The sequence below is a fragment of the Anopheles arabiensis genome, chromosome 3 (genome assembly GCF_016920715.1).
Source record: "Anopheles arabiensis isolate DONGOLA chromosome 3, AaraD3, whole genome shotgun sequence".
In the NCBI taxonomy this organism is placed as follows: domain Eukaryota; kingdom Metazoa; phylum Arthropoda; class Insecta; order Diptera; family Culicidae; genus Anopheles; species Anopheles arabiensis.
The window spans coordinates 94,749,504-94,769,731 of record NC_053518.1 but is presented as its reverse complement, the minus strand read 5'-3'; the positions used below and the strand labels follow the sequence as shown (position 1 = coordinate 94,769,731).

The 20,228-nt window shown below is 43.2% G+C and overlaps 4 protein-coding genes across 12 annotated transcripts in view; 3 read left to right on the top strand and 1 right to left on the bottom strand.

Moving 5' to 3' along the window:
- Positions 1-1,384: 1,384 nt before the first annotated feature.
- Positions 1,385-2,263, top strand: LOC120903108 (mantle protein-like). The gene is made up of 2 exons (XM_040312332.1): positions 1,385-1,610; positions 1,680-2,263. The coding sequence occupies exons 1-2, from the start codon at positions 1,605-1,607 to the stop codon at positions 2,229-2,231; spliced, it is 558 nt and encodes a 185-aa protein (XP_040168266.1). The 5' UTR covers positions 1,385-1,604; the 3' UTR covers positions 2,232-2,263.
- A 1,860-nt stretch (positions 2,264-4,123) lies between these two features.
- Positions 4,124-4,879, top strand: LOC120902398 (mantle protein-like). The gene is made up of 2 exons (XM_040311109.1): positions 4,124-4,190; positions 4,266-4,879. Exons 1-2 carry the CDS (start codon positions 4,185-4,187, stop codon positions 4,815-4,817), a joined length of 558 nt encoding a protein of 185 aa, XP_040167043.1. The 5' UTR covers positions 4,124-4,184; the 3' UTR covers positions 4,818-4,879.
- A 6,842-nt stretch (positions 4,880-11,721) lies between these two features.
- Positions 11,722-20,228, top strand: part of LOC120904243 (heat shock protein DDB_G0288861-like) — a 121,038-nt gene continuing 112,531 nt past the window's right edge. For 2 of the 4 annotated variants that reach the window (XM_040314092.1, XM_040314094.1), the window contains exons 1-2: positions 11,722-12,446; positions 12,555-12,643. In XM_040314092.1, coding sequence (XP_040170026.1) covers positions 12,616-12,643 — 28 coding nt within the window. In that variant the 5' untranslated portion in view covers positions 11,722-12,446; positions 12,555-12,615. Of the gene's footprint in view, positions 12,471-12,554; positions 12,644-20,228 lie in introns of all 4 variants that reach the window. The other 2 variants (XM_040314093.1, XM_040314096.1) reach the window with 1 other exon arrangement.
- LOC120904244 (beta-1-syntrophin) overlaps positions 15,825-20,228 on the bottom strand; it is a 106,407-nt gene continuing 102,003 nt past the window's right edge. For all 6 annotated transcript variants that reach the window (XM_040314100.1, XM_040314104.1, XM_040314105.1 and 3 more), the window contains exon 12: positions 15,825-20,176. In XM_040314100.1, the coding sequence (XP_040170034.1) occupies positions 20,093-20,176 (84 nt within the window). In that variant the 3' untranslated portion in view covers positions 15,825-20,092. The remainder of the gene's footprint in view (positions 20,177-20,228) is intronic.

The following is a 20,228-nucleotide window of genomic DNA, read 5'->3' as shown; positions in this document are numbered from 1 at the left end:
ACCAGAACCTACACTGAACCCATAACGGTCCTGGAACTGATCCTGACTCCATGCAGATCTTGCAAAATATACATTTCGGTACTGGAACAGAACCCCCTACTGATCCTTGAAATGATTAAGATTCCATGTCTGTCATGGAACAGATCCTGATTCCTAGCCCAGATACTGCTTCCTTATATATTTTGGGACCTGAATAGTACCTGAATCTGATTCACTAATCGAACCACCCAGTCCAATTTTCCTATTTTTATCTCTTGTTGCATCGAGGGGTCCCGCGGTACTATCGTCAACTCGGACATTTTAATAACATGCCCGTCCCATGGACCGTCCCATGCGACCGTCGCCCTAATCAAGGATTAACTATCCGGCTAAGTGGTACTAAGTATCGAAAGCCTGTATAGACCGGCATGTCCTGTTACTCCTAAAAGAAGGTTATTTGTTTCAGTTATTTTTTCGTATAAATGTTTTCGCAACGTTTTCATACATCCGGAACCAGTTCTTTGGACCACTGATTGGAACATTTTACTTACATGTAGTAGAAGACATTCTTTAGCTTTGCTTAAACCAAAAATTAGGCCCATGCATAGAAAAAGACCACGGAAAAAAGTTCAATTATTCAATTCTGACTGTAATTTGTATCATTCTTCTCCATACCTTTCAAAACACTAAAAACTAAGTCGGCGTTGCGTTTTCTACAGTCGATGTGCCATTGTATGGTTGCAAACTAAACAAAAATCATCCAAGCTACCGCTGGAAAGTAACGCTGATCAGCCTTTACTAGAATTTTATAATAGAGATGTCGGAGTGCCCGGAAACCGTTGGTACGCGTCCATCTCGGTTTTTGTGGCTGAGCAGGAAGGATTTTGTAGGATTGATCATAGCTATTGTTTATTCGGTTAATAACATGGCCAGTATAGCGGTGCTCGGTGAGCTTGATCCGTTGTTCTATCTTCGTCATGCAATTTATGCTGGACATTGTTAAACAGCTTGTTTCATTTTTTATCAAATGCTGTTGAATTGGCAATGCACATTTGAAGATTACATCTTAGATATCATAGCATTGTTTATACAAAATAATTCAAATAATCAACTATCTGCTACAACTGTAACAGGAGACGAGTAAGTAATGAGATCCTTATTTACATACTTATCCGACGCTACAACCGCTTTGCAGTCTTAGCCTGCCTCAGGAATGTCCGAAACCGCTCACGGTCTCGCGCCTTCGTCTGTTAATCCGTTATAATGGCCGTAATGGCGGACGCCTCCACATCATCTTGTCACCTTAATTTGGCCCTACCACACCTTCTCTGAATGAAATCCTTACATGAATGAAAATATTGGAACCACAGTAACCCCATACATTTCTTACAGTAGACGAGTTTCAACTATGCAACGATGCGTTGAGTCACGCTTGATTGTTTTTCCGAGGAGCAATTACTTCACAAATATCTCCAAATGATGAAAAGAAAGAGTAAATGAAATGGATGTATTTGGCCGTTTTTCAGTTCGTGCAGCGTGGACGATATAAAACGGAGTCAGCGATAGCAGATACTCATTCAGTCGAGGAACTCCAAACGTACAGTACATCCAAACGGTAGGCAGACATGAAGGTAAGCTTTGGGAAGAAGAGGGCTTTAGAACAGAACTATAGTTTGAAGAAACTTTCGTTTTTCTTGCAGGCGTTCATTGTATTTACCATGGCCCTGGCCCTTGCCAGCGCAAAGGCAGTCGAAAACTCCAACAAGGAAAAGCGAGGACTGTGGGATCTGGGATCGGCTCAGCACGAATCGTACGAAAGCTACGGCTATGACCATCAGCAGTCTCATGGATACTACGGCAACGACTATGCCGAGAAGGAGGTGAAACAGGTCATCACCAAGAAGGTCCCAGTTCCATACCCAGTGGAGGTCGAGAAGCACGTTCCAGTCGAGGTGAAGGTCCCGTACCCCGTTGAGGTTGAGAAGAAGGTCCCGGTCGTTGTTGAGAAGAAGGTCCCGGTGTACGTGGAGAAGAAGTACCCAGTCCACGTTGATCGTCCATACCCGGTGGAAGTGAAATACCCAGTCCATGTCCCGGTGTACCAGAAGGAGTACGTCGAAGTGCCAAAGCCATACGAAGTTCATGTCGATAAGCCCTACCCGGTGTACGTGAAGGAGCCAGTGTACGTCGAGAAGCCAGTCCCGTTCACTGTTCTCATCAAGAAGGAGCACAAGAAGCCATTCTTCGGCTGAATCCTAAATAGATAATACTACATTGAAACTTACTTTCTTGGTTTTATTTAATTTCTTTTAATTTATTAAGTTTTCCATGATGATTATAGAAGATATGTTATTGTGTGTATTGGATCTTTTTGCATCCGTGCTTGAAAATGAAATTGTAGATTGATGCTTCTTCTTCTGTGGCACAATGACCATTGTTGGTCAAGGTCTGGCTGAACCACCAGTGGGCTTGGTTTTTGGTGACTTATTGATTACCCATAGCAGGATAGTATGAGGGGTTCGGTCCATTTGAGACTTGAACGCATAACCGGTATATTTTTAAGTCGTGCGAGTTGTTGACTGTACCACGAAATCGGATTTTACCGAAACCGGAACCCTTTAGATTGATGCTGCCTAAGTAAATATGCCGATTGATGTTGCTCAGAGTATTGAGAATCATGTTTGCAAACTTTTCCGTGCAAAATATAGATAGAGAATGCGCTTTTGTGTATGTCGTGTGTATAGGACAGTTTGTGTTATCATTGACAATATTATTGTTCAAATGGAAAAATTGCTCGAATGACAGAAATTTCGGTATTCCCTTTGGATGTAAGTTTGTTTTTTTTTAATCATATTTTTGCAATACTTTGTATTGGTATTATTTAAAATTCTTTACTCATTTACACTTCGGATTCAGATATCCTCTGACCCTTGGGATACTGTTCGCAATTATGAACATATTTTCTCACATTTTAGATTCTGATGATTGCATTCGCTAAAACTGTGCATATGAGAACTTCATACATGGAAACTTCAATACTTCAGTTTTAAACTTGTTTAATAGGTTTTGTGTAAATTTTTCCAATACCTCCATTATAAGCATTATCAAAATAAATGAATAGTACATCAAGAAAGTTATGAATAGTAAAAAATAAAGAATAATGAAGAGAGTCCACAATGACGGACCCGTTATCGATTGGAAGATAAATGTGTTATGCGTAATAATAAAATTATTCAATAAACCACTGCTACCGCTATTTCTACTACTACTACTACTACTACTACTACTACTGCTATTTATACTACTACTACTAATTATACCACTACTATTTCTATAAATACTATGTATTAAACTACATTCTCAATTTTTGCATGGGAGGAAAATTTGCCATTTAATTTTAAATCCGATGGACTCAATTGTGGAGCTTTGTTTTGATGGCAATAAATGAAATTATGATTAAAATATGCTATGTAGTATGTATGAATTAACCTTGAACGTTACATGGTTGGAAGACATTTCGATGCAATTTAAAAAAACAGTTCCACGGTTGACAACTACCGGAAGGTGTAAATGGATGCAACTTAACAGCCATCAACGGATTAATCTAAAACGGAAGTGCAAAGCATTGCGCTCCACCAGTGCCACGTTACAGAAATTTCGACTTATTGGCACAAATGCATTGCACGATTCACAAACTATTAGGTAAGGCCTAATGTCAACGCATCAGCGACCCCACTGGAAAACCCCAATATCGGTCAATTCTCTCATCTACCCTCGGAGAAGCGGCCGCATGAATTGGGTTCGGTCGGATGCGTTTTCCATCATGATGAGTGCGATGGGTGCGATAAACTTTTCCTTTCTTGCCTATTTTCTCTCTTCGCTAGATGTGAATTAACGGAAAAAGTATAATAAAGTCTACCCTCCTCATTAGGAACACCCATGGGGTGGCACGATTCGGATGGCGACTAATTGCGCAAATGTGTTCAAGCGGAGGTGCAAACGTGAGGTAACTCTGAAATTGGGCGCTGTGTGAGAGGGCGCTTCATACGATCGGATCAACAACATATGACGAAGAAAAGAGCTTGTGCAAGTAGCAGGTAGTGGCTAGTATAAAAGGTGCTCTCCAATGAGGAAACCAGTATCATTCGGTTGTGATCGTTCACTGCAGCACGTAGATGGTAGACACCAAATATCGGTAGGCAGACATGAAGGTAAGCTTTGGATCAAAAAAAGGTAACGGAACAGACTTCTTGTCAGAACCTAATAAACGTTCTATCTTTTTGCAGGCGTTCATTGTATTCACCATGGCCCTGGCCCTTGCCAGCGCAAAGGCAGTCGAAAACTCCAACAAGGAAAAGCGAGGATTGTGGGATCTGGGATCGGCTCAGCATGAATCGTACGAGAGCTACGGCTATGACCATCAGCAGTCTCATGGATACTACGGCAACGACTACGCCGAGAAGGAGGTGAAACAGGTCATCACCAAGAAGGTCCCAGTTCCATACCCAGTGGAGGTCGAGAAGCACGTTCCAGTCGAGGTGAAGGTCCCGTACCCCGTTGAGGTTGAGAAGAAGGTCCCGGTCGTCGTTGAGAAGAAGGTCCCGGTGTACGTGGAGAAGAAGTACCCAGTCCACGTTGATCGTCCATACCCGGTGGAAGTGAAATACCCAGTCCATGTCCCGGTGTACCAGAAGGAGTACGTCGAAGTGCCAAAGCCATACGAAGTTCATGTCGATAAGCCCTACCCGGTGTACGTGAAGGAGCCAGTGTACGTCGAGAAGCCAGTCCCGTTCACTGTCCTCATCAAGAAGGAGCACAAGAAGCCGTTCTGGGGCTAATTTTGTGCACTGTACTTGAAGTAGATGGGCTTGTGCAAATACAGTAGTAAATGTAAAATATAGCTAAATTGTGTTCATTATTTGCTGTTCTAAAAAAGGTATGCAAATTTACCGTAAAAAGGAATATGCTAGCAAAGCATCGCTAGCAATGGGTGAGCTACTAACCTCAATTCTATGAGGCACATTTTATCTTCTGCCTCACCATGTGGACCATAATTAATGGGTTAATTTAATTTCGGTACTAAATTTTGTGTGGCGCATCTAGGACGCGTCCCATTTGGCCGAGCAGCAGCACAATCGATCGTAAGTGTTTTGGTTGTGGCAGTTTTAGCAAGATAAATGTTAACCGTTGATCCAAGCTGTATCTCTTGCACGATTTCAACTGAAAATAGCCAACATAAGTCTCTGCTATGTTAGTAACAAACGAGCTGCAAGAAGCAGAGGGATGGGGACAGTGAAACAGATTAAAAAGTGTTTCATTATGCATCATAATGCATATGTGGCCTTGGTGGTTTAGTGAAGTTTTAAAGAGGTAGACCTCTTTTACGACAGGCTTTTGTTCGTGTTTTTGGCTGCTGTTGTCGTGTAGCACTACCATATTCTTTACCCTGGGTTCCACACTAGCACATCTGCCACGTTGCTAGGCTGTGAGCTCGATTATGATCCTTCGTCCTGTCGCTGCCCTATCACGTCCCTCGGTTTCCGCTTCCACCTTCACAGAGAGTGCGACCTACAAGGATTATGTGCACGATTTTCCCATTTTCTCTTGACGAGGTAAAGCAAATTGAAAATAACTGCTCGCTTCCCGAAAATGGGTTTGCCGTGTCTGGGGCGGCCCCGAATGAATGCAGACCGTCAGCAGTGTTCCGGGGTTTTCGTCTAATGAGCTGGCCGCAGTCCTCCGACCGTGTACGTGATGGATGGTGCACTTCGTTTCGGTAGTTGTCACTGCAGCAGCAGCCGCTCCTTCTCTCTCCTTCTGTCTCGCCCGCAACGTGCCGGTTTTGACTTAGTAGTGCATGTTGCCTGTCAACAACGAGCCTCGCATGTGAGAGGATGAAATTATTCATAACCAACAACTTGTTCCTCTTTTGGGAATGTTTTTGTTTTCTTGTCTTGGTTGCTCCCTTTTTTGCTAGGCATGAATTTGTTTGCTCTTTGCTCTGAAAGTTGGTGATTTGTTGGTCTCGACGAGTGGCGGTTTAGGGCGTGATGCGTGACAGTTAAAAGTCGGTCGACGTCAGTTTCTTAATCACTTACATATGCTCGGGAACAGCAGTGAGTTGATTGATGGAATGGGAAAGTTAATATCAGTTTTGCAATGAAGAGAATCTGAAATTTGTATTATTGCATTTCAAACGATTGCACGTTAATAAACGTTTCTCCAAAACTGATCGATGTGTTTGGTATGTCCCTGTCTTGATAATGCACGAACTGGGGATATGACTGAGTGCACTGGGAAAACGATCCGAAACGGGTGTCCAAAATTATTCAAAACGCTGTCACAGCCGATGGCAGCGGAATGGCCAAGCCAACGAAGAAGAATGCGGGCAGAACACCGAACGGAATATTGATGGTTATTGATGTGTCAGGAATTATTATGATTATCTATCATGAATATGTATTCGAATCCGGCAAGGGAAAATCGCCCTCAGCCAACACGTTCCAATTCCGGCTGCTTCATTTCTCACCGCGTCCGTGCGACGTCCGTTGGCGCCGGGTGGAAACGGTGGGAATGATACACCTCCCGTGGGAGAGGAAGCGAAAAAAGCAACGGGCGGGTCAGTGCGGTGGAAGAGCAAAAAGACAAAAGAATAGCATCAATAAAAGCTCCCGAACGATTCCATTTACCGAACAGCAAGGACACACCAGCTCGGTTTCATGTTTAGCCGAGTTTTCTCGAGCCTCTTGCGACTTAGCACCGGCCCTTCAGTTCAACGGTGGTTTTGGTATTATTTAAATCCTTCGCTTCCGTTTTCTGTTGCGTTTTGTTGATACACGATTCGGAGATGAAATTCGGGTGAGTTTCCAAGTTAAAGATGAAGATAAAACACAAACCGCCCTGGAGGATGGCCGGGGAAAGCTCAACGACACTGAAAAACCTTGGCAGATGTCAATGATGGAGTTTTGGGGATACTTTTTCACTCCCCGATACTTCCGTCGGCGGGAACGGAACGTGGCCGCGATTATGGAGATCCGATATCGATTACGCTGCGAGTCCTGTTTCTCAACACACTTATACGGCACTTTTAGGCTATTGGAGTGTTCGCGTAAGGGCGTACTCACACGCAGCTGAAACAAAACCAAAACTCAGCAGGAGGCCGTTTTGGAATGCCATTTTTGTGGCATTTAGGTGCCATACACACATACACGTGGGTGGGCGGGTGTGTTAGAAATTCTCACAAAGCTGTTTTTATAGGCGGGAACGTGCCGGTTTGGAGATAATCCAGGAATGAAGGAAAATGGTGAACTGTGTGGAATTTATGCAGTCGGTTGTGTGTGTCGTTGCGAAGGAATTGCGTTTCCGTCGGCGTCGCTAGGTCCAATGCAGTGTGGCGATAAGCTTTCGGGAAGTAACGAAACGCACATTTTCCATCCATTAGGGTAGCTGTCGTGGGTACGAGAGTGTTTTTGCTTAGTTGAAAGCTGAATACAGATTTAGTTGTGTACCAGTTACTACACACGTAAAGACTTTATTCAAGAATTCCACAATGGTTGAAGACCCGAATTCTCGAAAGCTTCTAGCTGAAACAAGGCGCTAATTCTATGACTGTCTAGACAGTCTCAAATTCTGCCATGGCAATTGGGTAATGCTGTGGATTCACGAGGACTAAATGAAGTCTTCTTTTGAGATATTGTTTTAATATGAATATCCATAAAATTTAATTTCCTCGGGGAGTTTTTACCATATCATTCTACCACCACAGACCACGGGCAGTCTCGTTGGCCACCAACGAGACTGCCACCAAGAGCGTCGGGTTCGTTAGCTTCGCCGCTTAGGCCGTAGTGAAACAGCTTGCCTGCCCGCAGGGGGACTAAAACCATGTCCCCGTATTGCAAGCGTTTAGTGCGAATGAACGAGATAGCGTGAGGGGGAAAATTGTGGGAAAAATGACTCATTGCTGAGCTTCGAACTGTGGCGGAACGTAACGAGCAATCTGTGCCAATAATGGTTGTTGTTTGCGATGAAACTGGAACTCGACGAATCTCTGGAGAATTGCTGCTTCATCCCGTGGTCCGCTCATCCGTCTGGTCTGATATCTGGTAAGCATTAGGCCAAGCGTTTGTTCCAAAGCCTGGGGGAACGAAGCACGACAAGTCCCTCGCCTCGTCCCCTGATCTCCCTTACCGATTCGTGAGTTGTTTTTTTCCGCTTCACATTTGTCTCGTCAGTACGCTCTGGGTCGGTGTTTGGGGATTGTGGTGAGACGCGGACAGGGAGGGATAATATAAACCTGATTTTGAAGCAGTGTCGCAGGACGGGCAGCGAAGGATAAGGATACGTATTATTGTTAAATCAATTTTCCGACCAGACGAGCTCATACGCAGCTTAAATAAATCACTTTGTCTTGGGGCAGATGGTGTGAGGGTGGCTTTTGCGAAAGATTCTCTGCAAAATTTTCATCAAGCCGGAGACGTGAAAATTAGCTTAAAACGATGCCACAACGATAAGCCTCCGGGGGGGTGGTCCGAGAAGGGGATTGAATGCTCCTGTTTTTTTCACCACAAAATTTCATTCCTCCAGTGAAAGCTATTTCACAATGAAAACATTCTTCAATCCAAATGGTACTGTATTTATAGCAAATTTATTTAAACGTGTAAAGCGCCAAGAATAACAGCAGAGAACAAGAAAAAAAAACTTTTCTCTGCGGTGCAAAGAAAATGGCACGCTGTAACAAATATAAACGGCAAACCAGTTCTTATCGCTTGCAAAGCAAACAAAAACCATAGCTCACGCCCGGGTGCAATAATAGTTGAGGCGAAGAGAAATGTTTGCGGTTAAAAGTTGGAACGAAATAACTCATGTCATTTGTCATCCATTGCAGGACCTAGCCTCCGTGGCACCGGATACACAACATTTGCCGTGGCGGGTTTGTGGTTACGAAACTGCATTCGCGAAACTGCACTGCCAAAGATCAAGAAAACACTGCACCCTACACCCACTGCACAGCTTTTACGGTTGGGGATCGTATTGGCATCCGGCTATTGGTGGATTTTAGTGCACTTTCCGACGCTGAAACGATACGTCGCCAGACCGCGAAACCACCGAGCGGTGGCGGTGGCCGTCCCGTGTAAAGGAATGTTTTACTAGCTATTCTACTAGCACAGTGGGGGAGGGAATGAAAATTCCTTGTCCTTCCAGTGCAATTGATGCTTGCATTGTATGTGTGTGTGTGGGAGGAGGGGTGAGGGTGGTTGTAAGTCAGCTCTGTTTGCGGTTAGTTTGGGGAGGGAACAAAAAAAGGAAACATTCCAACACAAAGTAAAAGGATATGTTACCAAGTTGCTCGTATGTCACATAAGCACACGTGTCACATCACCGTAAAGGAGTGTACAATTGAAGTTTTTATTTAGAATTATTTGATCGCTGTAGGTCGCTGTACGAGTGTTGTTGAAAATTAACTTAAATGGTGGTGCATTATTTTCATGAGAAAATATCTTATAAATATATTTCATCGGGAAGCTACGCCAAAGCGGTCTGCTTAGGTTAAACGACGGCACCTGCGTTTCGTTGCAGTTGATTCTCAGACGTCCTTGTGATTGATGAGTGTTTGCTCAGCTCGGTGCGAGTTTCGCTTAGGTGTAGAAGTGTAGCTTTTAGAGCTCAATGCTTCATCTACGAATGCTTGATTATTACCCACACTTAACACCTCCGCTATCTACTGCGCGTTGGCTGAGCTTTTATGAGCTTGATTCATCAATGGAATTGAAGCTTAGAGGCAGAATAAGCAGTACAAAATTATCTTAACCATAAGACAAAGCCGTAAAAATATATCTCACAATATGTTTAAATATATGTGTCGCAAAGGGCAATTACCTAAAATTCGACCGTGGAAATCCTTGCAAATTTTTCCATAATCTAAACAATATCCTCCAACTTTTACCTGGATGTCTTTCTGCTGGCAACGAGCACTTGCCAATAATTCCACGCCAACTTCCCGCTCTTGCCGTTTCCTAATGTTTCATTATTTCATTTAAATGTGGTATAATTTATTCCTATCCGGGAGTTGGCCCACTGATGTTTGTTTTTGCGCCATGGTGCCCCTTGTAGCGTAATTTATCGCTTGCATTTTTCACCGGTGCAAAGATAAAGCCCCGGTGCTTTGCTTTCGTCGCGATGATGATGATGCCGACGATGACTATAATGAGAAGGTGTCGATGATGCTCCATTGACGCAGTGCTTGAGCGAGATCTCGCTTTGTTTGGAGTGTATTCTATTGTATCTGTTTCATCACTTATTTGCTGCATCCTGCGCTGAAATGGGCGGCTGCGGGTGCAGTGGCTGATGCTGAGAACCTTTTAAAATCGTCCCAATGCTTCTTGGAGCAACAACAAAATAAAACAACAAATGGAAAAGCTTTCCGTGAACAAAGGCGCAAAGTGCATTGCCCTCTACTGACTCTGCGGGTGGCTTTTGTGGCAGAGCATTTATCGTTGATTATTCGGAATGAAATGCGATGAATGTGAGGAAGGTGAGATTGAAAGTTGATGAATTGATGCGCTTAGTATTCTATGGGGTGGCTTTGCTGGTGTAAGTATGCTTTGCTACGATAAACAACGTCCCATCATTCTCATCATCTCATCATCTCAATAAAAAAAAAAAACAACAACGAGCAGTGGCTTTGCCTGGATGGAATCAACAACAACAAAAAAAGCTCTTCAACAGCGTACCGATTTACTGGCATGCCTTTAAATCGGAACTAATAAAGCTTCAGTTGATCCGCCGGTACGTAAAACACATTCATTACACTCCCCTACCGTACCGCTTCGCTTTCGGCAAGCATTACGAAATCATAGCCAATTTTCGCACACATCACATGATTTGTGTTTCTCCGTTAAAGTCAACCTCACTCCCCGTTATTTAATCACAGTGCCGCATTTTTCGTGTTTTGCTTTGCAGTAAAATATGGCGCCCGAACAGGGCGGGAAAATCAAAATAAAATATATTACCCACCGAGTAGCGCAACACTGCCGCACGACCAAGCTGATGGTAGGAATGTGCATTGGAGTAACGTGGACGTTTGCTGTGCGCAAGCAGGGTGCAACCGGAAATTTCACCCCCCCCCTCCCCCACACGCAGTATCTGTCTGTTTGTCCTGTTATTTTTGCTCTTCAATTTTGCTTTCGTTCGTTTGCGTAAAACCGACCGAAGGTACACATTAACCGAACGAAGCTCGAACACCCAATATTGGCATCATCTGCCGATACATTAATCATTGAATAAATTAAATAATGATAAAACATTCATAAAACGCCTTCCGAGCCCGGACACGGGGATGGGCAGATTGGAGCTGTTTCGGTAGCTGTTTGTAAATTTTTGCAAGCACGGTTACGGTACAACCAATGCGCAGGCGGAAACGAGTCGTGAAGGACACTGGTTGTACCGTTTTTACCGGTTAACATGTGTGTTTTTCATGTTTTGACACACTTGCTGAAGACGGCAGAATGAATGGGGGGAGAATATCAGAAGCATTTTGTACATTTATGATTACAGCTGAGCGATTTAGTGTTTGCGCATGGACGATTGTTAGTAAAGTGTTGCGCAGTTAAAACTGCTACACAAAATACAGGAAAAGCAATTGCACCAATTTGCCACTAGATGGCGCAGATGTTGGCAGATCTTTGCAGAAACAGCTTGTCACATATTTCGCTCGTTCATCTCACCTGTCAATTGAAAAGTAAACAACTGGCACCGCTACTATCTCGGTGCAGCTGCAGTTTTTCGTTGTGTTTTTTCCTTAAATTGTGAAATGAAAATGTAATATTCTGTTCTACAAGCGTTTTGTACACCTATTCGTTCAAGAAGCGATCAAAGTTCGTGAGGGATCAAAGTGGCAAAAGCGTCGAACGTCGAACACAATGTTTACTGATGGTGCAAGCAAAGCTGAAAGGATAAACAATGACCGCACTCGTAACAGTAGTCAGTCAGTTCAATTGCCACAAAGTGAAGAAGAATACGTCCAACTTCAAACTGCGATACGGTTCATGTGTGAGCTAGTGAATGTTGTGTTTTATTTTCCTACCCGGTTTGTTATGTCCCGTTCGTCGATGGCTAACGATGCCGCTGCATTCCGCTTTAAAATGGCCTAATCAATCGGTGATCCACCCGAATGCCGAAAGCTCGCTACGGAGAAACGCCACCCCAAATGTGTGCAATTCGCTCAAACCCCGCGGTAGCGGATTTCGAACAGCATCGACCTTACCACCTCATCTTTTTGGTGTGCCATCGCCGCTTGTAAAGCCAGCGGAGAGAAATCGTTTAATGCTTAAGTTGAAGCTCACCGCTTACCTCAGTGATTCGTAATTAATTCAATTTGGAACCGATTCGCTCGACCGATGCATTTATTTATTTACATTTAGCTGTGATTTTACCGTCCGATTGAGCCGGGTGTTGCAGAAGCCGCCTTGGTACAGTATATTCCATGCTTAGAGGTGCTTTATTTTTTGGTACAGACCACCGGGGGCTATTTCAGAGCAATGACCGAACTGACCAACGACAATATGTTTCCTTTGCAGGTTTAAAGTGCGAAATATTACCAGCGGACAGCGATGCTGCATTGGTTTGAAGCGACGTCAAATGACTATCAAAATGAAGGCCAAAAACGGTAGGTGAAAGCTCTGTTCCCCCTCTTATACGATAAAACACGACGCTAGCCCTTGACCAGTCACGTCTAAACAAAATCCGTAAATGTAATTTTCGGTTTGTGATTTCCGAATTCGGACCGGCATATCTGCATGTGTACAAAAACTGCACAAAGCTAGAGAGAAAAGAAACATCCCCAATGCCCACCGTTATACTTTTTTTGCGACCATGAGCTGTATGGCGAGCAATATTTTTTTTTTTTCAAAATTTGTGAAAATCACCGGCACACTGATGGTAATTAAAAATAAATAATGAATGAAAAATTGAGCCACAAAAAGAAACGAAAACGCCACACATACACACGTGCGCGCGATATGGTGAGAAAGGAAAATGCAAGTACATGCTTCCTTTCACCTTTTTCTCATTTGTCCCGCACAATCCGGTGCAACACATTCCAGAACACTTCCCCATTCAGCAGAGAGAAACGGAAAGGGAAGGTGTACGCATTCCTGGCAAAAATGGAAGTTTAATTACTGGCCAGTGGAAAAACTGGACACGCGTCGCGCTCGTACGAGAGTGTGTACACGAACCGCTTGCAAAAGGTTTTGTTTGCATTCGGTTTTAATGTATGTTGCGCAGTCCAAGTGGTGCTTTCTCATGTTGTGTGTTGGTGTTACCGATGCTGCTCGTGGGGGGGAAAAACGAAAAGGACATAAAGGCAAAACATCGGGCCGAAAAAAAGCAAGAATAATTGAAAAGCTCTTGCTCTAGAAAAGTGCAAAAACTCCGGGAAAAAATATATCATACGGTGGGTGGAGAGGTCTACTTCAAAACAGCATAAATCATTTCGGGGCAAGAGATGAGCCAAATGAGCCTTGCTCGCACGCTCGGGAACGGATTGGGTTGCCAGCATAGGTGTTTGTGTTATGTTTGTGGTGCTCGTGTGGGTTTACTTGGGTAGGGTGCTGCGCAAACAGATGTGGTCGTTCTCCCGCGGCTTTGAAAGTTCAAAGATCGGTGTTTTAGTGTGGGTCAGTGATGCAAAACATGCAGAGATGAAGTATTACGGCTACTTACCAATTTTGAATGATTTTTTTTTACATAAGAAAGAGTTGAACAGGTAAAATGCAGGTATGATCTGTAAAAGTGATTTGAAGCAAGCGGGTTTTTAATAATAGTAACCCAAAGTATGTAATTTACATTTTCTTGAGCAGTGGAGCCCATGTGGCTGTGAACCCGAACAGAGGGATGAAGTAAAATGGTGTCAATTTTCGATTACGGTAAAGCCAGGCTATCATCTCCCATCCTCTGAGCACGGGACCGAGATGTATTAGTCTATCGGAAAGCGATTCCGGGCCCTGTACCCTTTTTCTATGCTCCTTCAGCTCTATCCACTTCCGGCTGGGCAACGATAGTAGTCGATAATGGAAATCCAATCAGCTGAAGCACCGGATGCAATCGAGCAACGAGCGATGTATCGATCTGCCGGAAGCCCTGGATCACCCTGCTGTGGCAAAGCTGTACCGAAAATGCGCCCTCCGTGTGATGGCGGGGAGCAAACGAAGCAGCGAGGCTCTCCGGGTTGTATTCCGCTTTATGACACGACCCGCCAGCAACAACAAAGTTGTGCATGAATTAAATAACACCAACCAACGGTTGGAAGGAAGGCGGTATCGGGGGAGGGCTTAGATCAAGTGCTCATCCTAAATGGAAATGAGAAACCGAAATAGATTCGTGATAACTGAAGGGTTGAATGACTCACTAAAAGTATATTGTTCGTCTATCACGGGGCGCAATGATTCTTCATCCCCTCCGAGTGGTTCATAGACAGCGAAACTAATCCTCCTCAAATCCGGCTGCGAAGCCCAGTTTGGTCGCAACCGGTGCCGCATCGGAAGCGGAGGCGTATACAGTACCACCGACACGGAACAAAATCTCTTCCAGCCAGCCAGGGGAAGAGCTTTTCCACGCCGCAATAAGCCGCAACTGTTTGTGCACTTTGGTTGGGCTTTTCTGTTTTTCTTGGTACTATCGGGTGAATCTTTCCTTCCAAGAAAAACTTTGACACAGATAAAATCGAATTCGACATTCGTCCGATCATGACCGGTGCAGGGCAGCTAGTCATGCCTACCCGAGCGGCGATGGAGTGATTGCGATCCGGTTTTTAAAGCACCTAATCACGTTGTCGCTTCGAACGGAGCACTACACTTTTGTGTGCCTCTCTCTCTGTGTGAGAGTGGTTGGGAAAAGTTTCGCATTGGTTCATCATCGACGTCGAATTTTCGGCGTGGGCTCCACAGGTTTGATGATTTCCCGAGTGGGTTTATGTAATTTTCGGCACGGTTCGGTGTTTGGGTTTCTGGGTGGCATTAAAGCGTGGGTTGCAATTGTATCGTTGCGATCGGCAATAGATGGCCGATTTAATCAACTTTATGCTTGTTAATAAGCATTTCCCGTGAAATGTCTTCTCGATGGAAATTTCAAGCCCACGCTTTCAGTGCGTTTTGTAGTTGGTAATTTTAATCGGTCCATTTCCTTTTATGATGAACCTGCTTTTCAATTAGATTATTATTTGAAATAGATGTGGAAGATACAGCTTCTGCGTTAAGCAGAAATACAAATCATATAGAAAAATACATTCTATAGTGAATAGCTTTAACATGACTATCATTGAAACTTGCCATTGATTTAATGCCAAAGTCACCATTCCGGGCCAACGCGTACGCTAGCAATTTGCTCATTAACTGTTTGATAATCTGCCCCGTCAGTGTCATTGATGAATAGGCTTTTTGTCGTGAAGCTAAATAGGCTTACGGTGCATTGTAATTGTACAATTCAATTATAGGTAAATTACGCTCCGATGGATCGAACCGTCCAAAAGCGGGCGACATTACATGTAAAATAGAATAACCGAGCGGTTCAAAGAAGAAAAAATAAGCATCAGGCTCGACGATGCATTTAATTCAATAAAATATGAAATTATTAATGGGGCATGAATTAAATTCTCTGGCTTGTGAAGTTTGCAACGTTTGTGAATCCCTCGGAATGGGATAGTTGCTGCAAAACAAAAACATACAATATTTACATTAACCAAAGCATACTGCTGAAAAAGATGAGTTCAATACATTTAAATAAAGCTCATTATTTCGTGAAACCTTCATTTCTTTCGGTAAACAAATCACACGCAAACAGGCAGCGGAATGTCAGCAATTATGATACAGTTTGTTTTATTTTTGATTTTTTTTCGTGGTGGACTTACTGGCAAGCCCTTTTGACTTTCGTTATGATTAGTAGCTTTTCCCCCTTTCGGTTTCCTTCTGGCCACCCGCACACGGTTTCTTTTCCACTCTATTCGTTCTGTTCTGCTGTTACTATCCTTCAACGCTGTATAGTATTAATGCTTAGTATGGTGTTAGGAAGCTGCTTGAACCAGCTTGTAGTAGTGTGTATGTGTGTGTTTTTTTGTTTGATAAAGAGAAAAAAGATTGATTTGAAGACATTTCCGTACAATTTTGGATTTGTGTTTCACTTCTCTTCCCAAAATGCTTTACCATTCTTCTTTTCGTTTGTATGCATGTACTCCGCTAAACTTTCATACGCATTAGTTCTATTACATACATTTTTTGTCTAATTGCTTTAAATTTGATTACAAATTAGTTGAGTTTTTTTTTGTTTCAACCTTACTGATTTGAATTCTCTAGCGAGTCGTTTAGATACTTTCTACTAATGTTCCATTTCCATACTAACATCACCACAAAATGCTTTCTCTAGTAACTGCTTAAATTCTTTCTCTTTCTCTCTCTCTCTCTCTCTCTCTCTTTCTCTATCTCTCTTTCTCTCGCGCTGTCTCGCTGTCGTTTACAATCAGATTTGAGAAAAAAGAAGATATTCGAATGTATCATCGAATTATATTCTGTTCGATTTATATCGTATGACTCAACCGAAGAGCATATCGACAATCATTGGCTCGCTTTTTTGCTGTGTTCAGCTTGCTATGTCAGCATTTCGATTTCTTACATTTGCTTGCTACTATTTTTTCCACCATACAATGCACTGCATCACTTTACATCTACATGGAACATGTTTACACGACGTACAGTTTTAGGAAGAAAGACAAAGTACAAGGTTCCTCCACTGCACCGGTTGATGAGTTAAGATGGCTAGCAAACGTCACACTTAAAGTACAACTTTGGTTTTCTTTTCCTTTTCTGCAATGTGTTTTGATCCGATGTAAAACGGGTTTTGCTCTATCGGTCAGCTTGTCAAGCTTCTTGTAATCTGCCAAGAGTCTTGTTTACGCCTAGATTTGTTTTGCAACCTTTGGGAAGCAAAAACTTTCGTTTGCATTGCCATCAACTGCTTTCAGTATTCTACAGCTTTTAGTTTGTTTCAGCTACATCTGACTATAAAGATCATGTACACTTACACACAAAAACACTTATGGAATCTTCAGGATCATCACACCACACACATCCAGAACGTATCAAACTCATTTGATTACACTGGCAAAAGCTGTAACTCTGCTGTGTGTGTGCGCGCGCCTAATGTACTTATTATTCATTAGTTGAAGGTACTGTTCCTCTCAGATGCACTTCCTTCGCTTGGCAAACGAGGGAACCCGCGATGGGTGTTGTAGGGAGTAAGAAAGAGAGATTTATTTACAGAGAGATGGTTCGATTAGGGAAGAAAGATCAATCTTGCTTATCGTATGGAAATGTGATCGTTTTAATATCATTTCAGAACGCGCTCGAGATAAGAACTTACGCTAGGAGTGTACAGCTTGATATGATGCTATGAACGTTTTTCGGGCGTCCTGTGATCTCACCACTGATCGTCTCATCACATCCATCATCGTTTTATGCATACGCCGGGCGGAGAGTGAAGTAAAAATTGAATCTTTTCCAGTCCCCAACGTATTAAATGGTTCTTGTAACGACAACCTAACCGAACTGTTGTTGTTAACGCTTAGAATTGATTGCGTGCTCTGGGCCGAGAGAATGCCCTTGCATAGTAACACATGTTTCCTGCGCCAGTTACGATGATGGATGGAACACTTATCCCTTGCGGATATGCTGACAAATTCGTACCGTGGGAGCAAGGCTTCTGTTAACAAGAAACGAAAATGGTCTAATAGTGAACTCGACTCCAAGTGAACAGTAGTAGATTTTACAAACACAAACTCAACAATGCATGCTTGCGCTTTAGCCCGTTCGTTTCGCCACTGTTATGTTCATCTGTTTCTTTCTTTGCATTCGTTTTTGTGTAGCATGAATTGATTTGCAGCAGCTTTGCACATGTACTCCTTTTTCCCTTCCCAGATATGTTACACAAATCAATTTATTTTGCATCATCATTCCAGTCTCTGCGTCACATTGCTTCTATTGGTGTTGACCCCATGCAATTAGGGAAGCTCTTTTCAATTGCTTGATGGTAGTCTTGCTGCTAGAACTATGCATTATCTTTGCCTATGGGTATTTTCGATTGCTTTTAATGGATTTAACATTCGTCTTGGTTTGTCGAATACAGAAGAGAACGATATGCGTGAGTGTGTGAATTATTGGGAAGACGTTTAACAACATCATGGATATGAGAGATGTGATGTCTTGATGTACGCGTATTGGCTTTGAATTATAAACGCAATTGGAACAGAAATGAAACGGGATATTGAAGGAAGAATATAAGATGAAAATGAAGCAGTACGTAAATGTAGAGGTAATTACTGTCAAACTATCTTAACAAACTATTCAAAGGTTTTAATTGCGCTCACTAGTGATTGACCAGTGAGAAATATACAGTTATTTAACACAGGTCTGCCAAAAGTGGAACGCAAACTCAACATCGACAGTAGATTCATCATTTGATTTGATATTTTTGATGAACTACTACTATGTTCGTATCGGGGAAGAGCAAGTTTGGTGGATTTGCACGAAACGCGCAAGGAAGTTTCAAAAGTAAAAAGTTGTTTTTGTGCGGAATTAAATTGCCTTACAGTGTGAAGAAAGGGTTAAAAAATACTGCCAGTTTTTGCGAAAAAGTGAAACCAATTTGCAACATTTTGTGACTAGTTGAAAGTAACGAAAAAGCAAAAGCAACTGTCAAAAGACAGCATGTCAGCTGTGTGCAACACGCACACTGCCCACCGAAATGACTGTTCTGTTTTTTGGGAATGCAGGTTCATCATGCTGGCGAGTTTTGGAAATTAGTTTTTTTTTCATTCTCTCTTTTGCCCCTCGGAAAGCAGAGAAGCAACTTTCTATCCCCAACCCCATAAAACAACCGCTTTAGCCCCAACAACACACTTCAAGCGTGAAGAGCCGTTGTGAAAGTTTTCTAATTTCGATACATCAATCAATGATGTGGCTTGTTTTTCTTTGCTTAAAATCGATATTCTCAAAGCGCGATAGCAACGGCTCGCTTAGGAGCAGTATGTTTCTACGAAGAAAAAGAGGGCGAAAAAAAGAATACGCTTTGAGCCGAATGAAGACGATACCTGTGCTTCCGCCATGCTTGTCACAAAAAAATGCGCACCGTTGCAGAACACGTGGCGCCTTCGGACGCATTCTGACAGGTATACACCTACGGCGGAAAAGTTAGTCTAGTTAGTCCGCTTAGAGCTTGGCGTGGCGTTAATTTAATCCACCGATTGACATCGTCGATCAAAGTCTTAAAATTATGCAAAGAGATTCCTCATGTTGCCGATTGCCGGCGGCGGAATAAATAGGTGGGATAATAGTACGAGCATAGAAGTACGGCGAGCGTGACGCCATAAGCTATCGTGTGGGCGTTTCAGGGGAGGACTGTATGACGTCAAATACTGGATGGTGACTTACAACACAAAACCCTCTGACAAATTTCGGGTTGATACGAATGAAATAATGCTCAGGACAAACTTTCATTATTTTCCTACAAGCTGATACTAGCCATTTTGCGCTACAAATTAATATACTATGACGGATAGAGAGCAGTGCGTTAACCGCATCTTGTCACGAAACTGATCGACCGTGTGACTTTCCCGCTAAAACACTGTTAATTACACTACAAACTACGACAAACAGAACAAAACTCAACATTATTACAATGAATGCAAACAAATAACATACGAACGAACCATCTACCCGTGGTACGGCTTACGGTTCAAGATTCGGACGACCTTGCCCTATAACATGACTCCGTCACTCCTTACACACACACACACGTGGAGTGCAAAAAGCTCCTTACACGTGGGCTCTTAGCTGGCCGAGGCTGACAATTGGGTGACCATATTTACAGATTACATCAAAAGGACGAGCGCTGCTCTGTGTGTGTGCGCGTCTGTGTTTCGTGCCATCCGCTCGCTCAGCGAAGCACTCACGCGCCAATGACACCCGCAGGAGTACTCTACCGTTCGTACCTGCTACAGACGGGCGGCTCAGTAAAAATGGTAAACAGCTAAACCGGTTGTAATACCACCTCCGAGTGCGCCGAGGGACGCTTATGCTAGCGAGTGCACCTTTGCCGACAGACAGTTGTGAAGCACGAACACTACCGGCTTGGGACAGCACTCCATGTCCAGCTCCTGGTGAGGGTAGAGATACACAAAGGAGGGGAGAGGGGAAGAAAGATTTGAA